The following is a 19,051-nucleotide window of genomic DNA, read 5'->3' as shown; positions in this document are numbered from 1 at the left end:
CATCACCCCAGAGCTACCAGCAAGCGAGAAAATCACATATTAGCAAGCTGGACAGAACTTATAATATACTGAGAAACATATTGTACAAAGATGAGCAAAAATGAACTAGCAAAAAACTTAGCTTCTCTTGGAGAGACTGATAGCGAATGAAGTCAGGAGAGATCAGGACCAGCACTGAATACAACGACAGCAGGCAACAAATGAAGGTCCAGGTAAGTTAAACAGGAAACCTGAATAGCAGGTGACGAGGCAGCTGATCCCAGCCACAGACCCGCAGAATGACAAAAGAGCCACCAGAGGGAGCCCAAAAATAGAACTCACGCAGTACCACTCACGACCACAGGAGGGAGTCCGAGAACAGAGTTCGCAACACACTTCACCCCCAGTAAGCAGTAAGACGCATGGATTATAAGAATCACCATCATTTTATTAAAAAAAAAAAAATTCCTATTTTTCTCAAAATTTGTGGTGTGTCTTATAATCCGCAAAATACGGTAGTTCTCAAATTATGCGATGCAAAAACTAGTTTTGCAATAAAAAGTGTCTTTTAGTGTGTGACAGCTGCCAAACATAAAAACCCAATATAAATCTGGTATCACTGTAATCGCACCGATCCAAAGAATAAAGTTGTCAAATCAATTACCGTATACCGCACAAGGAACGGCGTAAAAAAAAATCAATGAAACCAATTATTCACCTGCTGTTAATTTTTTCATTCTGCCTCCCAAAGATCGCACTAAGGCTCAGCTCATATTTATCCTGCGCTCTGTGCTGAGCGCACAGATACGTGATTCAAATAGAACTCCTGGTGGAAGATTCCCTATAATGGGGCAGATAGAGGCACTGTGGACTCATCTGACCTGTGATCCGACGATGTATGTCTTTTTAGGCATGCATAACGGCACGGCCCACCACAGTTTTGTGCACTTATGAAAAGAAGAGCAACGCTGAGCAGAGGCCAGTTGGAGTCCAGAGTAACTCTGCTGCTTCATTATAGTCAGTCTGAATGAGCCCTAACATCTTAGATGCCATGGTTGGAATCTATATGGACAGTATCAGCGTTACATAATAATATAACAAGTGTATTATTAGTTTTTTCACATTAACCAAGAGTCCTTCCACTTTATTTCAGTTTATAACAATTACTTTAAGGCCCGGAGGTCCTGAGGCACCTTTGGGTCCCGACATTCCCCTTTCTCCCTGTAAAAATAAATTATGGGATTAGATAAGTAATGTTCATAATTGAAATGACCCTTTGGTATGTCATAATATAGTAAAATGCATCATCCTTATTATTTATTACCTTTAAGTGTAGAAATAAAGTACATCAAAAGCGTAAATGACCCCAGAATGGTTCTTTCTTAAAATCTCATAAAGTAAGGGTGAAATAGTAACTTTTTTGGTAAGAAAACTGTTGTTTTTCCACTGGTATCAATGAAACCTGTATAATTCACAAGCAGCAATTAATTGATTTTCCTTTTTGGACAACTGCTATTAAAATAGTGAGTTTCCCAGTTCTAAGTTATGAGTTAATTGTGGAAAGTCTTACTAATAATCACCCCATGGCTATAATCAGCAGCTATTATTTGGAAAACCATAATCAAAAGCACATTACACTACATCCCTATTGACATATATTAGGTAGCAAAAACTGACCCCACTAGTAACCTGGTGACAGGTCCTCTTCTCAGTGCTATTTCCATTTTAAGCATTTAAAAAGCTTATATCGCTTACATTATATTATGTTTAGTATCTACAGATGAGCAAATCTTTTGAAATTCAAACTTGATAGCTATGTTACATTTTTCCCCAAAATATGAATTTGCAGCAAATTATTCCACTGCAAATCGCAAGTACGGAAAGGCCTCCAATTACCCTAAAAATATTTGTGTAACACTCTGAGGTCTCCTAGGACTCCAATGAACAATATTCAAGCTCTTTATTGCAAACATACTCTTCGTAATGTCAAAATAACCTCAAAATATATGGCCATAGATAAATAGATGGTAACTATTTTTCACTGCTATCATATCACACAGTATTTGTAATTAATAATAATAGTTATTCAGTTTTAAAGGTTTATCTCCTTATCTCTACTGCTAAACTGTGAGCTATGAAGTTCTGTAATTGTACAGATTTACTACAATGCAGCTGCTGCATTCCCTGTCTGCTTTTATACAGGCTATAATAGTGCCTCCTGATTGGCTGTATTTGTGATAGCTGCAGCTGTTCCTGAGGTCATGTGAGCATTCTGTGGCCAATAAAATATTCTGCAATATGTAAAATAGTGGTGGGCATTTGTGGAGTATTTTTCACGCCAATCGAATCACAAATTTTTTGAATTTTGCAGGGTCTGGCAAATTTCCTAAAATTCAACATACATTCAATTAATATCAAACCAATTTGCTCATGTCTACTAGTTGCTGAATAATTTGTGTATCTGCTATACGACACAATTATCTGAAGGTTTTTTAGGGACAGGAGACTTAGTTGAATAATTAACGCTGCAGCAGGCACAAAACAAGTTAGTAGACTATACTGATGATGTAAAATTACCATTAATCCTATTGGACCAGGAAGACCAGGAGTGCCACGAAAACCCTAGAAAATACACAATTATAATGTTGCTAAAAAGATCTCACAATTTAATGAATGTTAATTTGCAGCCATGTTCACACATTGAGTATTTGGTGAGTTTTTTACCTAAGTATTTGTAAGCCAAAACCAGGAGTGAGTGAAAAATGGAGAAGATGCATGTGTTTTTATTATACTTTTCCTCTAATTGTTCCAATCCTGATTTATGCTTACAAATATTGATGTGAAATACTGACCAAATACTGAATGTGGCCTTAGGCTGGGGCTACACAGCGACATGTGTTGTGTGATACTGAGATCATAGTGTCGCATTGTAACATTGCAGCAAATAATAAATAATAATAATAATCTTTATTTTTATATAGCGCTCAGTAGCGTAGCTACCGGGGGGCAGAGGGGGCGGTCGCCCAGGGCCCCACTCTCTGAGGGGGCCCACCCGGAGCTACGCTACTGGAACTTCATCGGCGCGCGCAGCGCGCCTATACAGTTATATTCTGCGGCAGAGCAGGGAGAATCAATCTCCCTGCTCTACAACTATGGGGCCCCTGAGCAGGCAGGGGGGTCCCGGTGCCAGCAGTGGGCCCCCCGCCCGTCATTGCATGGTGAGCTGTATCGACATCTAGCCGATACAGATAACCGCACAGATGAGGGAAGGAGTGTTGCGCTGCGCTCCTTCTCCCATCATTCCCTTGTTAGCGTCTGACGACGCAGACACCGACACTGACAGCGGGTGCTATGACGTCACCGCCCGGCACCCACTGTCAGGACAAGAACGGGAGCAGGGAGCACCATAGAACAAGGAGGAAGAGAGGTGAGTATTTATTTATTGTGTTTTTTTATGGGTGCTGCCTTATACACTACAGGATCTGCCTATGGGGGGTGCTGCCTTATACACTACAGGATCTGCCTATGGGGGGGTGCTACCTTATACACTACAGGATCTGCCTATGGGGGGTGCTACCTTATACACTGCAGGATCTGCCTATGGGGGGTGCTACCTTTTACACTACAGGATCTGCCTATGGGGGATGCTGCCTTATACACTATAGGATCTGCCTAAGGGGGTGCTGCCTTATACACTACAGGATCTGCCTATGGGGGGTGCTCCCTTATACACTATAGGATCTGCCTAAGGGGGGTGCTGCCTTATACACTATAGGATCTGCCTAAGGGGGTGCTGCCTTATACACTACAGGATCTGCCTATGGGGGGTGCTGCCTTATACACTATAGGATCTGCCTAAGGGGGTGCTGCCTTATACACTACAGAATCTGCCTATGGGGGGTGCTGCCTTATACACTATAGGATCTGCCTAAGGGGGGTGCTGCCTTATACACTACAGGATCTGCCTATGGGGGGTGCTGCCTTATACACTACAGGATCTGCCTATGGGGGGGTGCTGCCTTATACACTACAGGATCTGCCTATGGGGGTGCTTCCTTATACACTACAGGATCTGCCTATGGGGGATGCTGCCTTATACACCATAGGATCTGCCTAAGGGGGGTGCTGCCTTATACACTACATGATCTGCCTATGGGGGGTGCTGCCTTATACACTATAGGATCTACCTAAGGGGGTGCTGCCTTATGCACTACAGGATCTGCCTATGGGGGGTGCTGCCTTATATTCTACAGGAGCTGCCTATGGAGGGGGTGCTGTCTTATACAACAGGATCTGCCTATGGGGGGTGCTGCCTTATACAACAGGATCTGCCTATGGGGGTGCTGCCTTATACTATAGATTCTGCCTATGGGGGGTGCTGCCTTATACTACAGAGTCTGCCTATAGGGGTACTGCCTTATACTACAGGGTCTGCCTATAGGGGTACTGTCTTGTACTATATTGAGGACTATCTGGCACATTATACTATATGGAGGTTATCTATGGGGCCATCATACAGTGTGGAGATTACAGTGAAGGGGCCATCATACAGTGTTGGAGCCATCAAACAGTTTGGGGGCTACTAAGGGGTCAGTATACTGTGTGGGTGGTACTATACAGTGAGGGGGCATCATACTGTGTATAGAGGAGCTGTACAGGGGGAGACTCGGGGCATTATTAAATGTAAAGTGGGCACTTATGGTTATAGGGGAACTCAGGTTACTGTGACTATCAAAGGGGCACACAGGGCAATGTTACTTTCTAGGGGGCAAAATATGGGCACTGTTTTCTAGGGCACGTGCACCCGGCATTACTATATTATAGAGGGGTGCTTTAGAATTTACACAGCAGGTGCAGTAATAGGGTCACATACGGCAGCACTGGCTCAGTATCGGGTATCAGGTGCAGTAATAGGGACACATACGTCAGCAGGGGCTCAGTATTGGGGTATCAGGGGCAGTAATAGGGACACATACGGCAGCAGTGGCTCAGTATTGGGGTATCAGGGGCAGTAATAGGGACACATACGGCAGCAGCGGCTCAGTATTGGGCTATCAGGGGCAGTAATAGGGACACATACGGCAGCAGTGGCTCAGTATTTGGGTATCAGGGGCAGTAATAGTGACACATATGGCAGCAGTGGCTCAGTATTGGGGTATCAGGTGCAGTAATAGGGACACATACGGCAGCAGGGGCTCAGTATTGGGCTATCAGGGGCAGTAATAGGGACACATACGGCAGCAGTGGCTCAGTATTGGGGTATCAGGGGCAGTAATAGGGACACATACGGTAGCAGCGGCTCTGTATTGGGGTATCAGCAGAATGAGGAGTTTGTGCAGGTTGGGAATAGATGGTGATGGGGCTGGAATATGAGAAGTGAAATGTGTCTTTGTTGTATTCTCTGCAGATGAGTCCTGGCTGGAAGAAGTTGTCATGTCGTTCTGGGCCAGATGGAAAAGACGGAAAAGTGAACGATTCCATCAAAGAACATCAGCGGTAAGTCATTATCTGTAACTGTGCTGTGATCTGTTATATGCTCTGTAGGACTGGTATCTACCACTGAACATATTCCACAGCGCTTTACAGTTTGCACACATTATCAAATGATTTCTTATGCTGTTACAATGTGATCTGCAACCTACTGTAATTGTGACAGAGTCACAAATGTTATCAGATGTGTTGGATCTTCTGCTACTTGCTGTAAGTCACATATGACTCATTTGCCATAGACTTCAATGCAAGTTGCATGCAACTCATTTGTAATTTGACAATCTTTTGTGTATTTTTTTTTACAAATTACAGCTCTAAAATAGTCACACAACAGGAAGTCACAGACAAGTTTCACAAGTGTTTTTGGTCACGTGAATTGCCTGAGAATTGCTGTTGTGTGACAAGTCTCACCATATAGTCCCAGCTGCTGAGTTTAGAGTTAATGAGAAATAATAAAGTATAAAATAATAGTATTGGTTGAATGGTGTAGACTAGGGTAAGTGCACTGTCATTTGTGGTCATACTTAAAATTTAATAGCACATACAGTATTTTCTTACCGGTAATCCGGGACGACCATCTACTCCAGGCTGACCTGGCGGACCTTTATCTCCCTACAAATAATTACATGAAAAGTTACCAAACTAAAATCCCCAGTGTACTCAGAGTCACAAAGGTCATTGACGGGCACTGAAAAATGCACTTTTGATTTGAACAGAGGCAACAAAATTCTCCTACCACTCCACACCCAATTGTAACCAATCTGTCAATTATACTTGAAGTGTTACTGAAGTACCAGAAAAATATTACGATTTGAGAGTCCTTTGAGGTTGATACCATTAAAAGGTTTCAACCACTGAGGACTCTCAAATCTTAATATTTTTCTATCTACTGGCAAACATGGTACGAATATATATATTTTTCCTACATTAAAATTAAATATCAGGCACATAAATGACTAGTGCTGGAGAAGTGAGTAAAGAAGAGACTGTTAAGTGGAAAATGAGACATTTTCCTGTAATGGAATATGTTGCAAAGTTTATTATCTTTATTTGAACTAATGATCTTTAAAAAATAACTATAAAGGCTTGTACCAAGCTAAATCTTTGCTTCACGTCATACAATGAATTTTAAAAAGTCTACACACCCCTGTTAAAATACCAGGTTTTTTTCATGTAAAGAAATGATACCACGTAGAATTGTTTAAGAATGTTCCACCTTTAATGTCATCTATAATTTAAACAATTCATTTGAAGCATAAACTGAAATCTTTTTGGGTGGAAAAAGACAAAGAACTAAAACAATGAGGTTACATAAATATGTACACTCTTTAACTAACACTTTGTTGAAGTACCCTTTGAATTTATGACAGCGTTCAGTCTTTTTGGGTAGGAGTCTATCAGCATGACACATTGGCCATCTTAGTCCACTCATTAGCGCTCCAAATCTCCTGTGTGTAGCCCTTTTGAGATTATCAATTTGATCATTCAACTTTGATCTTCTTTTAGCAAAGCAATTCTTTTGGTGAAATTCAATTTCAGCTCCAGATTTTTAGCAGATGCCTGAAGATATTGTTGCAAAATTGACAGATATTTGGAACTGTTCATAATTACCTTTACCTTGACTAAAGCCTCAATAAAAAATAGCTCCAAAGCATAATGTTGCATCCACCATGCTCCACTGAGGGTATGATGTTCTAGTTAGAGTAGAGAGGAAACGGTAGGGACGTTTTAATTATATTAACTAAATAGGAATTTACAATTAAAATCAATAAATCACATTAACTAGATAGGAATTTTGGATTCAAATCAATGTTAGTTTTGGACCACCGCTTTAATCTTTATATCCCTGTGTTAATGGAAATATGTCCCTAAGGTCTGAGATGCTAATGAGTAGACTTGCAGTATTGGACTCTAGCCACAAGAGAAATGAGAGTCAGTGATGAGCAGTCATATAGGAGCGCTTAGGAAGCAGCCCAGGGGTGGACAGGATGTCAGGTCTCCACCCCAGCTCCAGCCGAGAACCTCTAATGGAGGATGGGAGCAATGAGACAATGATATATGATCTGAGAAGTGCAGGAAAGAGACACAGACGAGAGATGGGGTTAAACCACAATTCGACGGAGGATCCGTCTTCATCAGGTGGTTGTTCAACTTGATGAAGATGGATCCTCTGTGTCTCTTTCCTGCACTCCTCAGACCGTTAATCATTGTCTCATCTAGTCACAAGAGGTCATGGTTGCCTCTTGGATAGACTCTATTGCAGACTCCATGGTTTTTTCCATACCAGCAGAGAGCTGACTGGAGGAGGAAGAATGAGAGAGAAATTCAATGTCATCCTGGGAGCTCAGAATTCGCTGTGTTCCAGAAACTGACCAGAGAGCTGGAGAAACGTGTATCTGTTTCCATGATGCCTGTTTGAGGGAAAGAATTACTTTGGGGGGGATGACTACAGTGGATGCAGAGTGGTATTTCCCCCAAGGCATCTGTTGTGACAACGAGGGCCTCCTGCTAGCCTATCAGGCTAAAACTGTGTAATAGTTATTTTACGAGTTGTTTGGTTGTATCCTTTGTCCATGGACTGCTGTATACTGGAGAGACCACACCGACACACGGTCTACAAAGGTAAGTTCCTGATTCTTTGATATTTTTCTCTTTAGTCCAGCGCCAGTATGTCATATGTTAAAAATAAGTATACATTTATTATATGAAACGACTTACCTTTAACCCTACTAGACCAGGGGCACCATTTCTTCCAGGTAATCCAGCTTCACCCTAGAACCAGAAATAGATTTCTTACATAACGAAAATTGTAATTTATTTGTTTAATTGTAGAGTTTGGTGTCTTTGTGAAATGTTAGATTCTCCTAGTTTGACAAGCAATTTTTATGTGTGGAAAAGTTTTATTTTGTTGTTTCTCTGCTATACCAATTGCCTATGAAAGGAGACAGAAAACTAGATTATCAGAATTGGCTTTGGACCAAATAATTTTGTTCGTTATTGATTATGTGATCTGTGTGTACATTTTATAGATACTTTTCTGAATATTTTACTAATATATTAAAGTAAACTCAAGATTAAATGATGAGACATGTAGATCAGGAGTGCAGACTGTCAGTCATTACTTGGTTCACACTGGTAACTCCTCCCTTCATTTAATATAAACTCTGGAGGCAGATTCCCATGAAGATCAGAGTCCGGCCCATAGATTTTTACAATGAATTTATATATTAACCCCTTCCCGACCTTTGACGCATACGCTGCGTCATGAAAGTCTGTGCCAATCCGACCTATGACGCAGCGTATGCGTCATGGAATGATCGCGTCCCTGCAGATCGGGTGAAGGGGTTAACTCCCATTTTACCCGATCTGCAGAGACAGGGGGAGTGGTGCTTCAGCCCAGGGGGGGTGGCTTCACCCCCCCGTGGCTACGATCGCTCTGATTGGCTGTTGAAAGTGAAACAGCCAATCAGAGCGATTTGTAATATTTCACCTAAAAAAATGGTGAAATATTACAATCCAGCCATGGCCGATGCTGCAATATCATCGGCCATGGCTGGAAATACTTAAGTGACCCCCCCCCACACCCACCGATCGCCCCCCCAGTCCTCCGTTATGGGGTCCGGTCCCCTCCGTCCGCCTGCCGGCTCCCCCGTCCTCCTGTTCGCTCCCTCCTTGTTTCAATTCACCCCCCCTGTGGTCCGATCACCCCCCCTGTGCTCCAATCCACCCCCCCACCACCCCTTCATACTTACCGATCCTCCCGGTTTCCGTACGTCTCCTCACTGGGCGCCGCCATCTTCCAAAATGGCGGGCGCATGCTCAGTGCGCCCGCCGAATCTGCCAGCCGGCAGATTCCTTACAAGTACATTTTGATCGCTGTGGTAGGTTCTATCACAGCGATCAAAATAAAAAAAATAATAAATACCCCCCCCCCTTTATCACCCCCATAGGTAGGGAGAATAATAAAATAAAGAATTTTTTTTTTTTTTTTTTTTGTTTTCCACTAGGGTTAGGGTTAGAACTAGGGTTAGGGTTAGAACTAGGGGTAGGGTTAGGGGTAGGGTTAGGGTTACGGGTAGGGTTACGGGTAGGGTTAGGGGTAGGGTTAGGGTTATGGCATGTGCGGATTTGGCTGCGGATCCGCAGCGGATTGGCCGCGGATCCGCAGCGGATTTGGCTGCGGATCCGCAGCGGATTGGCCGCTGCGAATTCGTTGCAGTTTTCCATCAGGTTTACAGTACCATGTACACCTATGGAAAACCAAATCCGCTGTGCCCAGGGTGCGGAAAATTCCGTGCAGAAACGCTGCGTTGTATTTTCTGCAGCATGTCAATTCTTTGTGCGGATTCCGCAGCGTTTTACACCTGTTCCTCAATAGGAATCCGCAGGTGAAATCCGCACAAAAAAAACACTGGAAATCTGCTGTAAATCTGCAGGTAAAACGCAGTGCCTTTTACCTGCGGATTTTTCAAAAATCATGCGGAAAAATCTCACACGAATCCGCAACGTGGGCACATAGCCTTAGGGTTAGGGTTGGAATTAGAGTTAGGGTACCGTCTCACAGTGGCACTTTGATCGCTACGACGGTACGATCCGTGACGTTCCAGCGATATCCATACGATATCGCTGTGTCTGACACGCAGCAGCGATCAGGGACCCTGCTGAGAATCGTACGTCGTAGCAGATCGTTTGGAACTTTCTTTCGTCGCTGGATCTCCCGCTGTCATCGCTGGATCGTTGTGACAGCGATCCAGCGATGCGTTCGCTTGTAACCAGGGTAAACATCGGGTTACTAAGCGCAGGGCCGCGCTTAGTAACCCGATGTTTACCGTGGTTACCAGTGTAAAAGTAAAAAAAATAAAACCGTACATACTCACATTTCGGTGTCCTTCAGGTCCCTTGCCGTCTGCTTCCTGCTCTGACTGTCTGCCGGCCGGAAAGTGAGAGCACAGCACAGCAGTGACGTCACCGCTGCGCTCTGCTCTCACTGTACGGCGGCACTCAGTCAGAGCGGGAAGCAGACGGCAAGGGACCTGAAGGACACCGAAATGTGAGTATGTACGTTTTTTTTTTTTTACTTTTACGCTGGTAACCACGGTAAACATCGGGTTACTAAGCGCGGCCCTGCGCTTAGTAACCCGATGTTTACCCTGGTTACCCGGGACCTTGGCATCGTTGGTCGCTGGAGAGCGGTCTGTGTGACAGCTCCCAAGCGACCACACAACGACTTTCCAACGATCACGGCCAGGTCGTATCGCTGGTCGTGAACGTTGGTAAATCGTTATGTGAGACGGTACCCTTACGGTTGGAATTAGGGCTAGGGTTGGAAATAGGGTTAAGATTAGGCTTGTGGTTAGGGTTAAGGATAGGGTTAGGGTTGTGTTGGGGTTACAGTTGTGGGTAGGGTTGGGATTAGGGTTAGGATTAGGGTTAGGGTTGGATTTAGGGTTACGGGTGTGTTGGGGTTAGGGTTGTGGTTAGGGGTGTGTTGGGGTTAGGGTTGTGATTAGGGTTATGGCTACAGTTGGGATTAGGATTAGGGGTGTGTTGGGGTTAGTGTTGAAGTTAGAATTGAGGGGTTTCCACTGTTTAGGCACATCAGGGGTCTCCAAACGCAACATGGCGCCACCATTGATTCCAGCCAATCTTGCATTCAAAAAGTCAAATGGTGCGCCCTCCCTTCCAAGCCCCGACGTGCGCCCAAACAGTGGTTTACCCCCACATATGGTATACCAGCGTACTCAGGACAAACTGGGCAACAACTATTGGGGTCCAATTTCTCCTGTTACCCTTGCAAAAATAAAAAATTACTTGCTAAAACATAATTTTTGAGGAAAGAACAATTATTTTTTATTTTCATGGCTCTACGTTATAAACTTATGTGAAGCACTTGGGGGTTGAAAGTGCTCACCACACATCTAGATAAGATCCTTTTGGGGTCTAGTTTCCAAAATGGGGTCACTTGTGGGGTGTTTCTACTGTTTAGGCACATCAGGGGCTCTGCAAATGCAACGTGACGCCCGCAGACCATTCCATCAAAGTCTGCATTTCAAACGTCACTACTTCCCTTCCAAGCCCTGACGTGCGCCCAAACAGTGGTTTACCCCCACATATGGGGTACCAGCATACTCACAACAAACTGGGCAACAAATATTGGGGTCCAATTTCTCCTGCTACCCTTGTGAAAAAAAAATTGCTTGCTAAAACATCTTTTTTGGAGGACAGAAAAATGATTTTTAATTTTCACGGCTCTGCGTTGTAAACTTCTGTGAAGCACTTGGGGGTTGAACGTGCTCACCACACATCTAGATAAGTTCTTTGGGGGGGTCTAGTTTCCAAAATGTGGTCACTTAGGGGGGGTTTCTACTGTTTAGGCACATCAGGGGCTCTGCAAATGCAACGTGACGCCCGCAGACCATTCCATCAAAGTCTGCATTCCAAATCGTCACTACTTCCCTTCCGAGCCCCGGCATGTGCCCAAACAGTGGTTTACCCCCACATATGGGGTACCAGCATACTCACAACAAACTGGGCAACAAATATTGGGGTCCAATTTCTCCTGCTACCCTTGTGAAAAAAAAATTGCTTGCTAAAACATCTTTTTTGGAGGACAGAAAAATGATTTTTAATTTTCACGGCTCTGCGTTGTAAACTTCTGTGAAGCACTTGGGGGTTGAACGTGCTCACCACACATCTAGATAAGTTCTTTGGGGGGGTCTAGTTTCCAAAATGTGGTCACTTAGGGGGGGTTTCTACTGTTTAGGCACATCAGGGGCTCTGCAAATGCAACGTGACGCCCGCAGACCATTCCATCAAAGTCTGCATTCCAAATCGTCACTACTTCCCTTCCGAGCCCCGGCATGTGCCCAAACAGTGGTTTACCCCCACATATGGGGTATCAGCGTACTCAGGAGAAACTGGACAACAACTTTTGGGGTCCAATTTCTCCTGTTACCCTTGGGAAAATAAAAAATTGTGGGTTAAAAAATCATTTTTGAGGAAAGAAAAATAATTTTTTATTTTCATGGCTCTGCGTTATAAACTTCTGTGAAGCACTTGGGGGTTCAAAGTGCTCACCACACATCTAGATTAGTTCCTTGGGAGGTCTAGTTTCCAAAATGGGGTCACTTGTGCAGGAGCTCCAATGTTTAGGCACACAGGGGCTCTCCAAACGCGACATGGTGTCCGCTAATGATTGAAGCTAATTTTCCATTCAAAAAGCCAAATGGCGTGCCTTCCCTTCCGAGCTCTGCCGTGCGCCCAAACAGTGGTTTACCCCCACATATGGGGTATCATCGTACTCAGGACAAACTGGACAACAACATTTGGGGTCCAATTTCTCCTATTATCCTTGGGAAAATAAAAAACTCCGGGCTAAAAATCATTTTTGAGGAAAGAAAAATATTTTTTTTATTTTCATGGCTCTGCGCTATAAACTTCTGTGAAGCACCTGGGGGTTTTAAGTGCTCACTATGCATCTAGATTAGTTTCTTGGGGGGTCTAGTTTCCAAAATGGGGTCACTTGTAGGGGAGCTCCAATGTTTAGGCACACAGGGGCTCTCCAAACGCGACATGGTGTCCACTAACGATTGGAGCTAATTTTCCATTCAAAAAGTCAAATGGCGCGCCTTCCCTTCCGAGCCTTGCCGTGCACCCAAACAATGGTTTACCCCCACATATGAGGTATCGGCGTACTCAGGAGAAATTGCCCAACAAATTTTAGGATCCATTTTATCCTGTTGCCCATGTGAAAATGAAAAAATTGAGGCTAAAAGAAATTTTGTGTGAAAAAAAAGTACTTTTTCATTTTTACGGATCAATTTGTGAAGCACCTGAGGGTTTAAAGTGCTCACTATGCATCTAGATAAGTTCCTTGGGGGGTCTAGTTTCCAAAATGGGGTCACTTGTGGGGGAGCTCCAATGTTTAGGCACACAGGGCCTCTCCAAACCTGACATGGTGTCCGCTAACTATGGAGATAATTTTTCATTCAAAAAGTCAAATGGCGCTCCTTCCCTTCCGAGCCTTACCATGTGCCCAAACAGTAGTTTACCCCCACATATGAGGTATTGGTGTACTCAGGAGAAATTGCCCAACCAATTTTAGAATCCATTTTATCCTGTTGCCCATGTGAAAATGAAAAAATTGAGGCTAAAAGAAATTTTGTGTGAAAAAAAAGTACTTTTTCATTTTTACGGATTAAGTTGTGAAGCACCTGGGGGTTTAAAGTGCTCACTATGCTTCTAGATAAGTTCCTTGGGGGGTCTAGTTTCCAAAATGGGGTCACTTGTGGGGGAGCTCCAATGTTTAGGCACACGGGGGCTCTCCAAACGCGACATGGTGTCCGCTAAAGATTGGAGCCAATTTTTCATTCAAAAAGTCAAATGGCGCTCCCTCCCTTCCGAGCCCTGCCGTGCGCCCAAACAGTGGTTTACCCCCACATATGAGGTATCAGCGTACTCAGGACAAATTGGACAACAACATTCGTGGTCCAGTTTCTCCTTTTACCCTTGGGAAAATAAAAAAATTGTTGCGAAAAGATCATTTTTGTGACTAAAAAGTTAAATGTTAATTTTTCCCCTCCATGTTGCTTCTGCTGCTGTGAAACACCTGAAGGGTTAATAAACTTCTTGAATGTGGTTTTGAGCACCTTGAGGGGTGCAGTTTTTAGAATGGTGTCACTTTTGGGTATTTTCAGCCATATAGAACCCTCAAACTGACTTCAAATGTGAGGTGGTCCCTAAAAAAAATGGTTTTGTAAATTTTGTTGTAAAAATGAGAAATCACTGGTCAAATTTTAACCCTTATAACTTCCTAGCAAAATAAAAATTTGATTCCAAAATTGTGCTGATGTAAAGTAGACATGTGGGAAATGTTATTTATTAACTATTTTGTGTCACATAACTCTCTGGTTTAACAGAATAAAAATTCAAAATGTGAAAATTGCAAAATTTTCAAATTTTTCGCCAAATTTCCATTTTTTTCACAAATAAACTCAGAAATTATCGACCTAAATTTACCACTAACATGAAGCCCAATATGTCACGAAAAAACAGTCTCAGAACCGCAAGGATCCGTTGAAGCGTTCCTGAGTTATTACCTCATAAAGGGACACTGGTCAGAATTGCAAAAAATGGCAATGTCATTAAGGCCAAAATAGGCTGGGTCATGAAGGGGTTAAAAAAACGTGGGTGTCTCTGGAATAACACATCAGATTGCAGATATCAAGTTAGCATTTTATTCAATTTCCAACAACCTGCAGGCCCATATAAAGTGGGTACGGAAAGTATTCAGACCGCTTTAAATTTTTCACTCTTTGTTTCATTGCAGCCATTTGGTAAATTCAAAAGAGTTCATTTTTTCTCATTAATGTACACTCTGCATCCCATCTTGACTGAAAAAAAACAGAAATGCAGACATTTTTGCAAATTTAATAAAAAAGAAAAACTGAAATATCACATGGTCATAAGTATTCAGACCCTTTGCTCAGACACTCATATTTAAGTCACGTGCTGTCCATTTCCTTGTGATCCTCCTTGATATGGTTCTGCTCCTTTATTGGAGGTCAGCTGTGTTTATTTAAACTGATAGGACTTGATTTGGAAAGGCACACACCTGTCTATATGAGACCTCACAGTTCACAGTGCATGTCAACCAAATGAGAATCATGAGGTCAAAGGAACTGGCCAAGGAGCTCAGAGACAAGATTGTGGCAAGGCACAGATCTGGCCAAGGTTACAACAGAATTTCTGCAGTACTCAAGGTTCCTAAGAACACAGTGGCCTCCATAATACTGAAATGGAAGAAGTTTGTGACCACCGGAAGTCTTCCTAGACCAGGTTGTCAGCCAAACTGAGCAATTGTGGGAGAAGAGCCTTGGTGAGAGAAGTAATGAAGAACCCCAAGATCACTGTGACTGAGCTCCAGACATGCAGTAGGGAGATGGAAGAAAGATCCACAAAGTCAACTATCATTGCAGCCCTCCACCAATTGGGCCTTTATGGCAGAGTGGCCCAATGGAAGCCTCTTCTCAGTGCAAGACATATGAAACCCCGCATAGAGTTTGCTAAAAATACACGAAGGACGCCCATACTATGAGAAATAAGATTTTCTGGTCTGATGAGATGAAGACAGACCTTTTTGGTGATAATTTTAAGCAGTATGTGTGGAGAAAACCAGGCAGTGCTAATCTCCTGCCCAATACAATCCCAACAGTGAAACATGGTGGTGGCAGCATCATGCTGTGGGGGTGTTTTTCAGCTGCAGGGATAGGACGACTGGTTGTCATTTGAAAGAAACATGAATGTGGCTATGTACAGAGATATCCTGGATGAAAACCTTTTCCACAGTGCTGTGGACTTCAGACTTGACCAAAGGTTCACCTTCCAACAAGACAATGACCCTAAGCACACAGCTAAAATAACAAAGGAGTGGCTTCAGAACAACTCTGTGACCATTCTTGACTGGCCCAGCCAGAGCCCTGACCTAAACCTAGTTGAGCATCTCTGGAGAGACCTGAAACTAGCTGTCCACCATCATTCACCATCCAACCTGATGCGAATGGAGAGGATCTGCAAGAAAGGATGGCAGAGGATCCCCAAATCCATGTCTGAAAAACTTGTTGCATCATTCCCAAGAATACTAATGGCTGTACTAGCTCAAAAGGGTGCCTCTACTCAATACTGAGCAAAGGGTCTGAATACTTATGACCATGTGATATTTGAATTTTTCTTTTTTAATAAATTTGCAAAATTTACTACATTTCTGTTTTTCTTCAGTCAAGATGGGGTGCAGAGTGTACATTAACCCCTTTCTGCCATCGGACGTACTATCTCGTTCACGTGACCTGGGACTTAATTCCCATGAACGGGATAGTACGTCATACGCGATCAGCCACGCTCACGGTGGGGAGCGTGGCCGATCGCGGCCGGGTGTCAGCTGATTATCACAGTTGACACCTGGCACTTTAACCCCCAGAACACTGCGATCAAGCAAGATCACAGCCTTCCGGTGGCATAGAGAAGCATTGCGCTTCTCTGAGACCCTCAGAACAGTGCGAAATGATCGCGTTGTTCCGAGCGTCTCCTCCTGTGTCCTCCCTGCAGGCCTCCGGATCCAAGATGGCCGCAGGGTTCTTCCGGGTCCTGCAGGGAGGTGGCTTGTCAGTGCCTGCTGAGAGCAGGACCTGAGAAGCCTCCTACACTGCCTGTCAGATCGCTAATCTGACACAGTGCTCTGCAAAGTGTCAGATCAGCAATCTGACTTTATACAGTGATGTCCCACCCTGGGACAATGTAAAAAAGAAACAAAAATTAACATGTGTAAAAATATTTTAAAAAATCCTAAATAAAGAAAAAAAATATATATATATTTTACCAAAAAATACATTTCTTTATGTAAATAAAAAAAAATAAAAGTACACATATTTAGTATTGCAACATCCATAATGACCCGACCTATAAAGCTGTTCCACTAGTTAACCCATTCAGTGAACACCGTAAAAAAAAAAAAAACAAGGCAAAAAACAATGCTTTATCATCATACCGCCGAACAAAAAGTGGAATAACACGCGATCAAAAAGACGGATATAAATAATCATGGAACCGCTGAAAACGTCATCTTGTCCCGCAAAAACGAGATGCCATACAGCATCATCGCCAAAAAAGTGAAAAAGTTATAGCCCTCAGAATAAAGCGATGCAAAAATAATTATTTTTTATATAAAATAGTTTTTATTGTATAAAAGCGCCAAAACATAAAAAAAGATATAAATGAGGTATCGCTGTAATCGTATTGACCCAAGGAATAAAACTGCTTCATCGATTTTACCAGACGCGGAACGGTATAAACGCCCCACCCAAAAGAAATTAATGAATTGCTTGTTTTTGTTCATTTTGCCTCCCAAAAATCATAATAAAAAGGGATCAAAATATATCATGTGCCCTAAAATGATACCAATAAAAACGTCAACTTGTTTCGCAGAAAACAAGACCTCACATGACTCTGTGGGCCAAAATATGGAAAAATTATAGCTTTCAAAATGTGGTGATGCAAGAAATATTTTTTGCAATAAAAAGCGGCTTTTAGTGTGACAGCTGCCAAACAAAAACCCGCTATAAAAACCCGCTATAAATAGTAAATTAAACCCCCCTTTATCACCCCCTTAGTTAGGGAAAAATAATAAATTTAAAAAAAGTATTTATGTACATTTTCCAATATATTTAGGGTTAGGGTTAGGGCAAAGGTAAGGGTTGGGGCTAAAGTTAGGGATAGGGTTTGGGCTAAAGTTAGGGTTAGGGTTGGGGCTAATGTTAGAGTAAGAGTTGGGGCTAAAGTTAGGGTTAGGGTTGGGGCTAAAGTTAGGGTTGGGGCTAAAGTTAGGGTTAGGGCTAATGTTATGGTTAGGGTTGAGGCTAAATTTAACGGTTAGGGTTGTGGCTTAAGTTAGGGTTAGGGTTGATGCTAGAGATGGGGTTAGGGTTTGGATTAGGTTTAGGGTTGGGATTAGGGATAGGGGTGTGTCTGGATTAGGGGTGCGGTTAAAGTTGGGATTAGGGTTAGGGGTATGTTTGGGTTAGGGGTGTGGTTAGGGTTATGGTTAAGGTTGGGACTAGGGTTAGGGGTGTGTTCAGGTTAGGGTTGGAGATAGAATTGGGGGGTTTGTCCGATCTCAATTCCAGCCAATTCTGCATTGAATTGCTCTGCTGTGCACCCAAACAGTGGTTTACCCCCACATATGGGGTATCAGCGTACTCAGGACAAATTGGACAACAACTTTTGGGGTCCAATTTCTCCTGTTACCCTTGGGAAAATACAATACTGGGGGCTAAAAAAATGTTGTGGAAAAAAATTATTTTTTATTTTCGCGGCTCTGCGTTATAAACTTTTGTGAAACACTTGGGGGTTCAAAGTTCTCACAACACATCTAGATAAGTTCCTTGGGGGGGTCTAGTTTCCAATATGGGGTCACTTGTGGGGGTTTCTACTGTTTAGGTACATCAGGGGCTCTGCAAACGCAACGTGACGCCCACAGACCATTCCATCTAAGTCTGCATTCCAAAACGGCGCTCCTTCCCTTCTGAGCTCTGCCATGTGCCCAAACAGTGGTTCCCCCCACATATGGGGTATCAGCATACTCAGGACAAAATTGAACAACAACTTTTGGGGTCCAATTTCTCCTGTTACCCTTGGGAAAATAAAAAATTGGGGGCGAAAATATCATTTTTGTGAAAAAAATATGATTTTTTATTTTTACTGCTCTACATTATAAACTTCTGTGAAGCACTTGGGGGTTCAAAGTGCTCACCATACTTCTAGATAAGTTCCTTAGGGGGTCTACTTTCCGAAGTGGAGTCACTGGTGGGGGGTTTCCACTGTTTAGGCACATCAGGGGCTCTCCAAACGCGACATGGCGTCCTATCTCAATTCCAGCCAATTTTGCAACTTTTGGGGTCCAATTTCTCCTGTTACCCTTGGTAAAATAAAACAAATTGGATCTGAATTAAATTTTGGGTGAACAAAAAGTTAAATGTTCATTTTTTTAAACATTCCAAAAATTCCTGTGAAGCACCTGAAGGGTTAATAA

General features: G+C 43.0%; 1 protein-coding gene across 1 annotated transcript in view; it reads right to left on the bottom strand.

The window, feature by feature from the left end:
• The window catches only part of LOC143783273 (uncharacterized), a 143,779-nt gene that overhangs the window by 39,171 nt on the left and 85,557 nt on the right, over window positions 1-19,051 (bottom strand). Inside the window, exons 15-18 of the mRNA XM_077271685.1 lie at window positions 8,188-8,241; window positions 6,028-6,081; window positions 2,557-2,601; window positions 1,147-1,200 (exon numbers count right to left, since the gene is read on the bottom strand). Of these exons, the coding sequence (XP_077127800.1) occupies window positions 1,147-1,200; window positions 2,557-2,601; window positions 6,028-6,081; window positions 8,188-8,241 (207 nt within the window). The remainder of the gene's footprint in view (window positions 1-1,146; window positions 1,201-2,556; window positions 2,602-6,027; window positions 6,082-8,187; window positions 8,242-19,051) is intronic.

Source organism: Ranitomeya variabilis, chromosome 6 (genome assembly GCF_051348905.1).
Source record: "Ranitomeya variabilis isolate aRanVar5 chromosome 6, aRanVar5.hap1, whole genome shotgun sequence".
In the NCBI taxonomy this organism is placed as follows: Eukaryota; Metazoa; Chordata; class Amphibia; order Anura; family Dendrobatidae; genus Ranitomeya; species Ranitomeya variabilis.
This window is presented reverse-complemented; position numbering and strand designations above follow the sequence as displayed.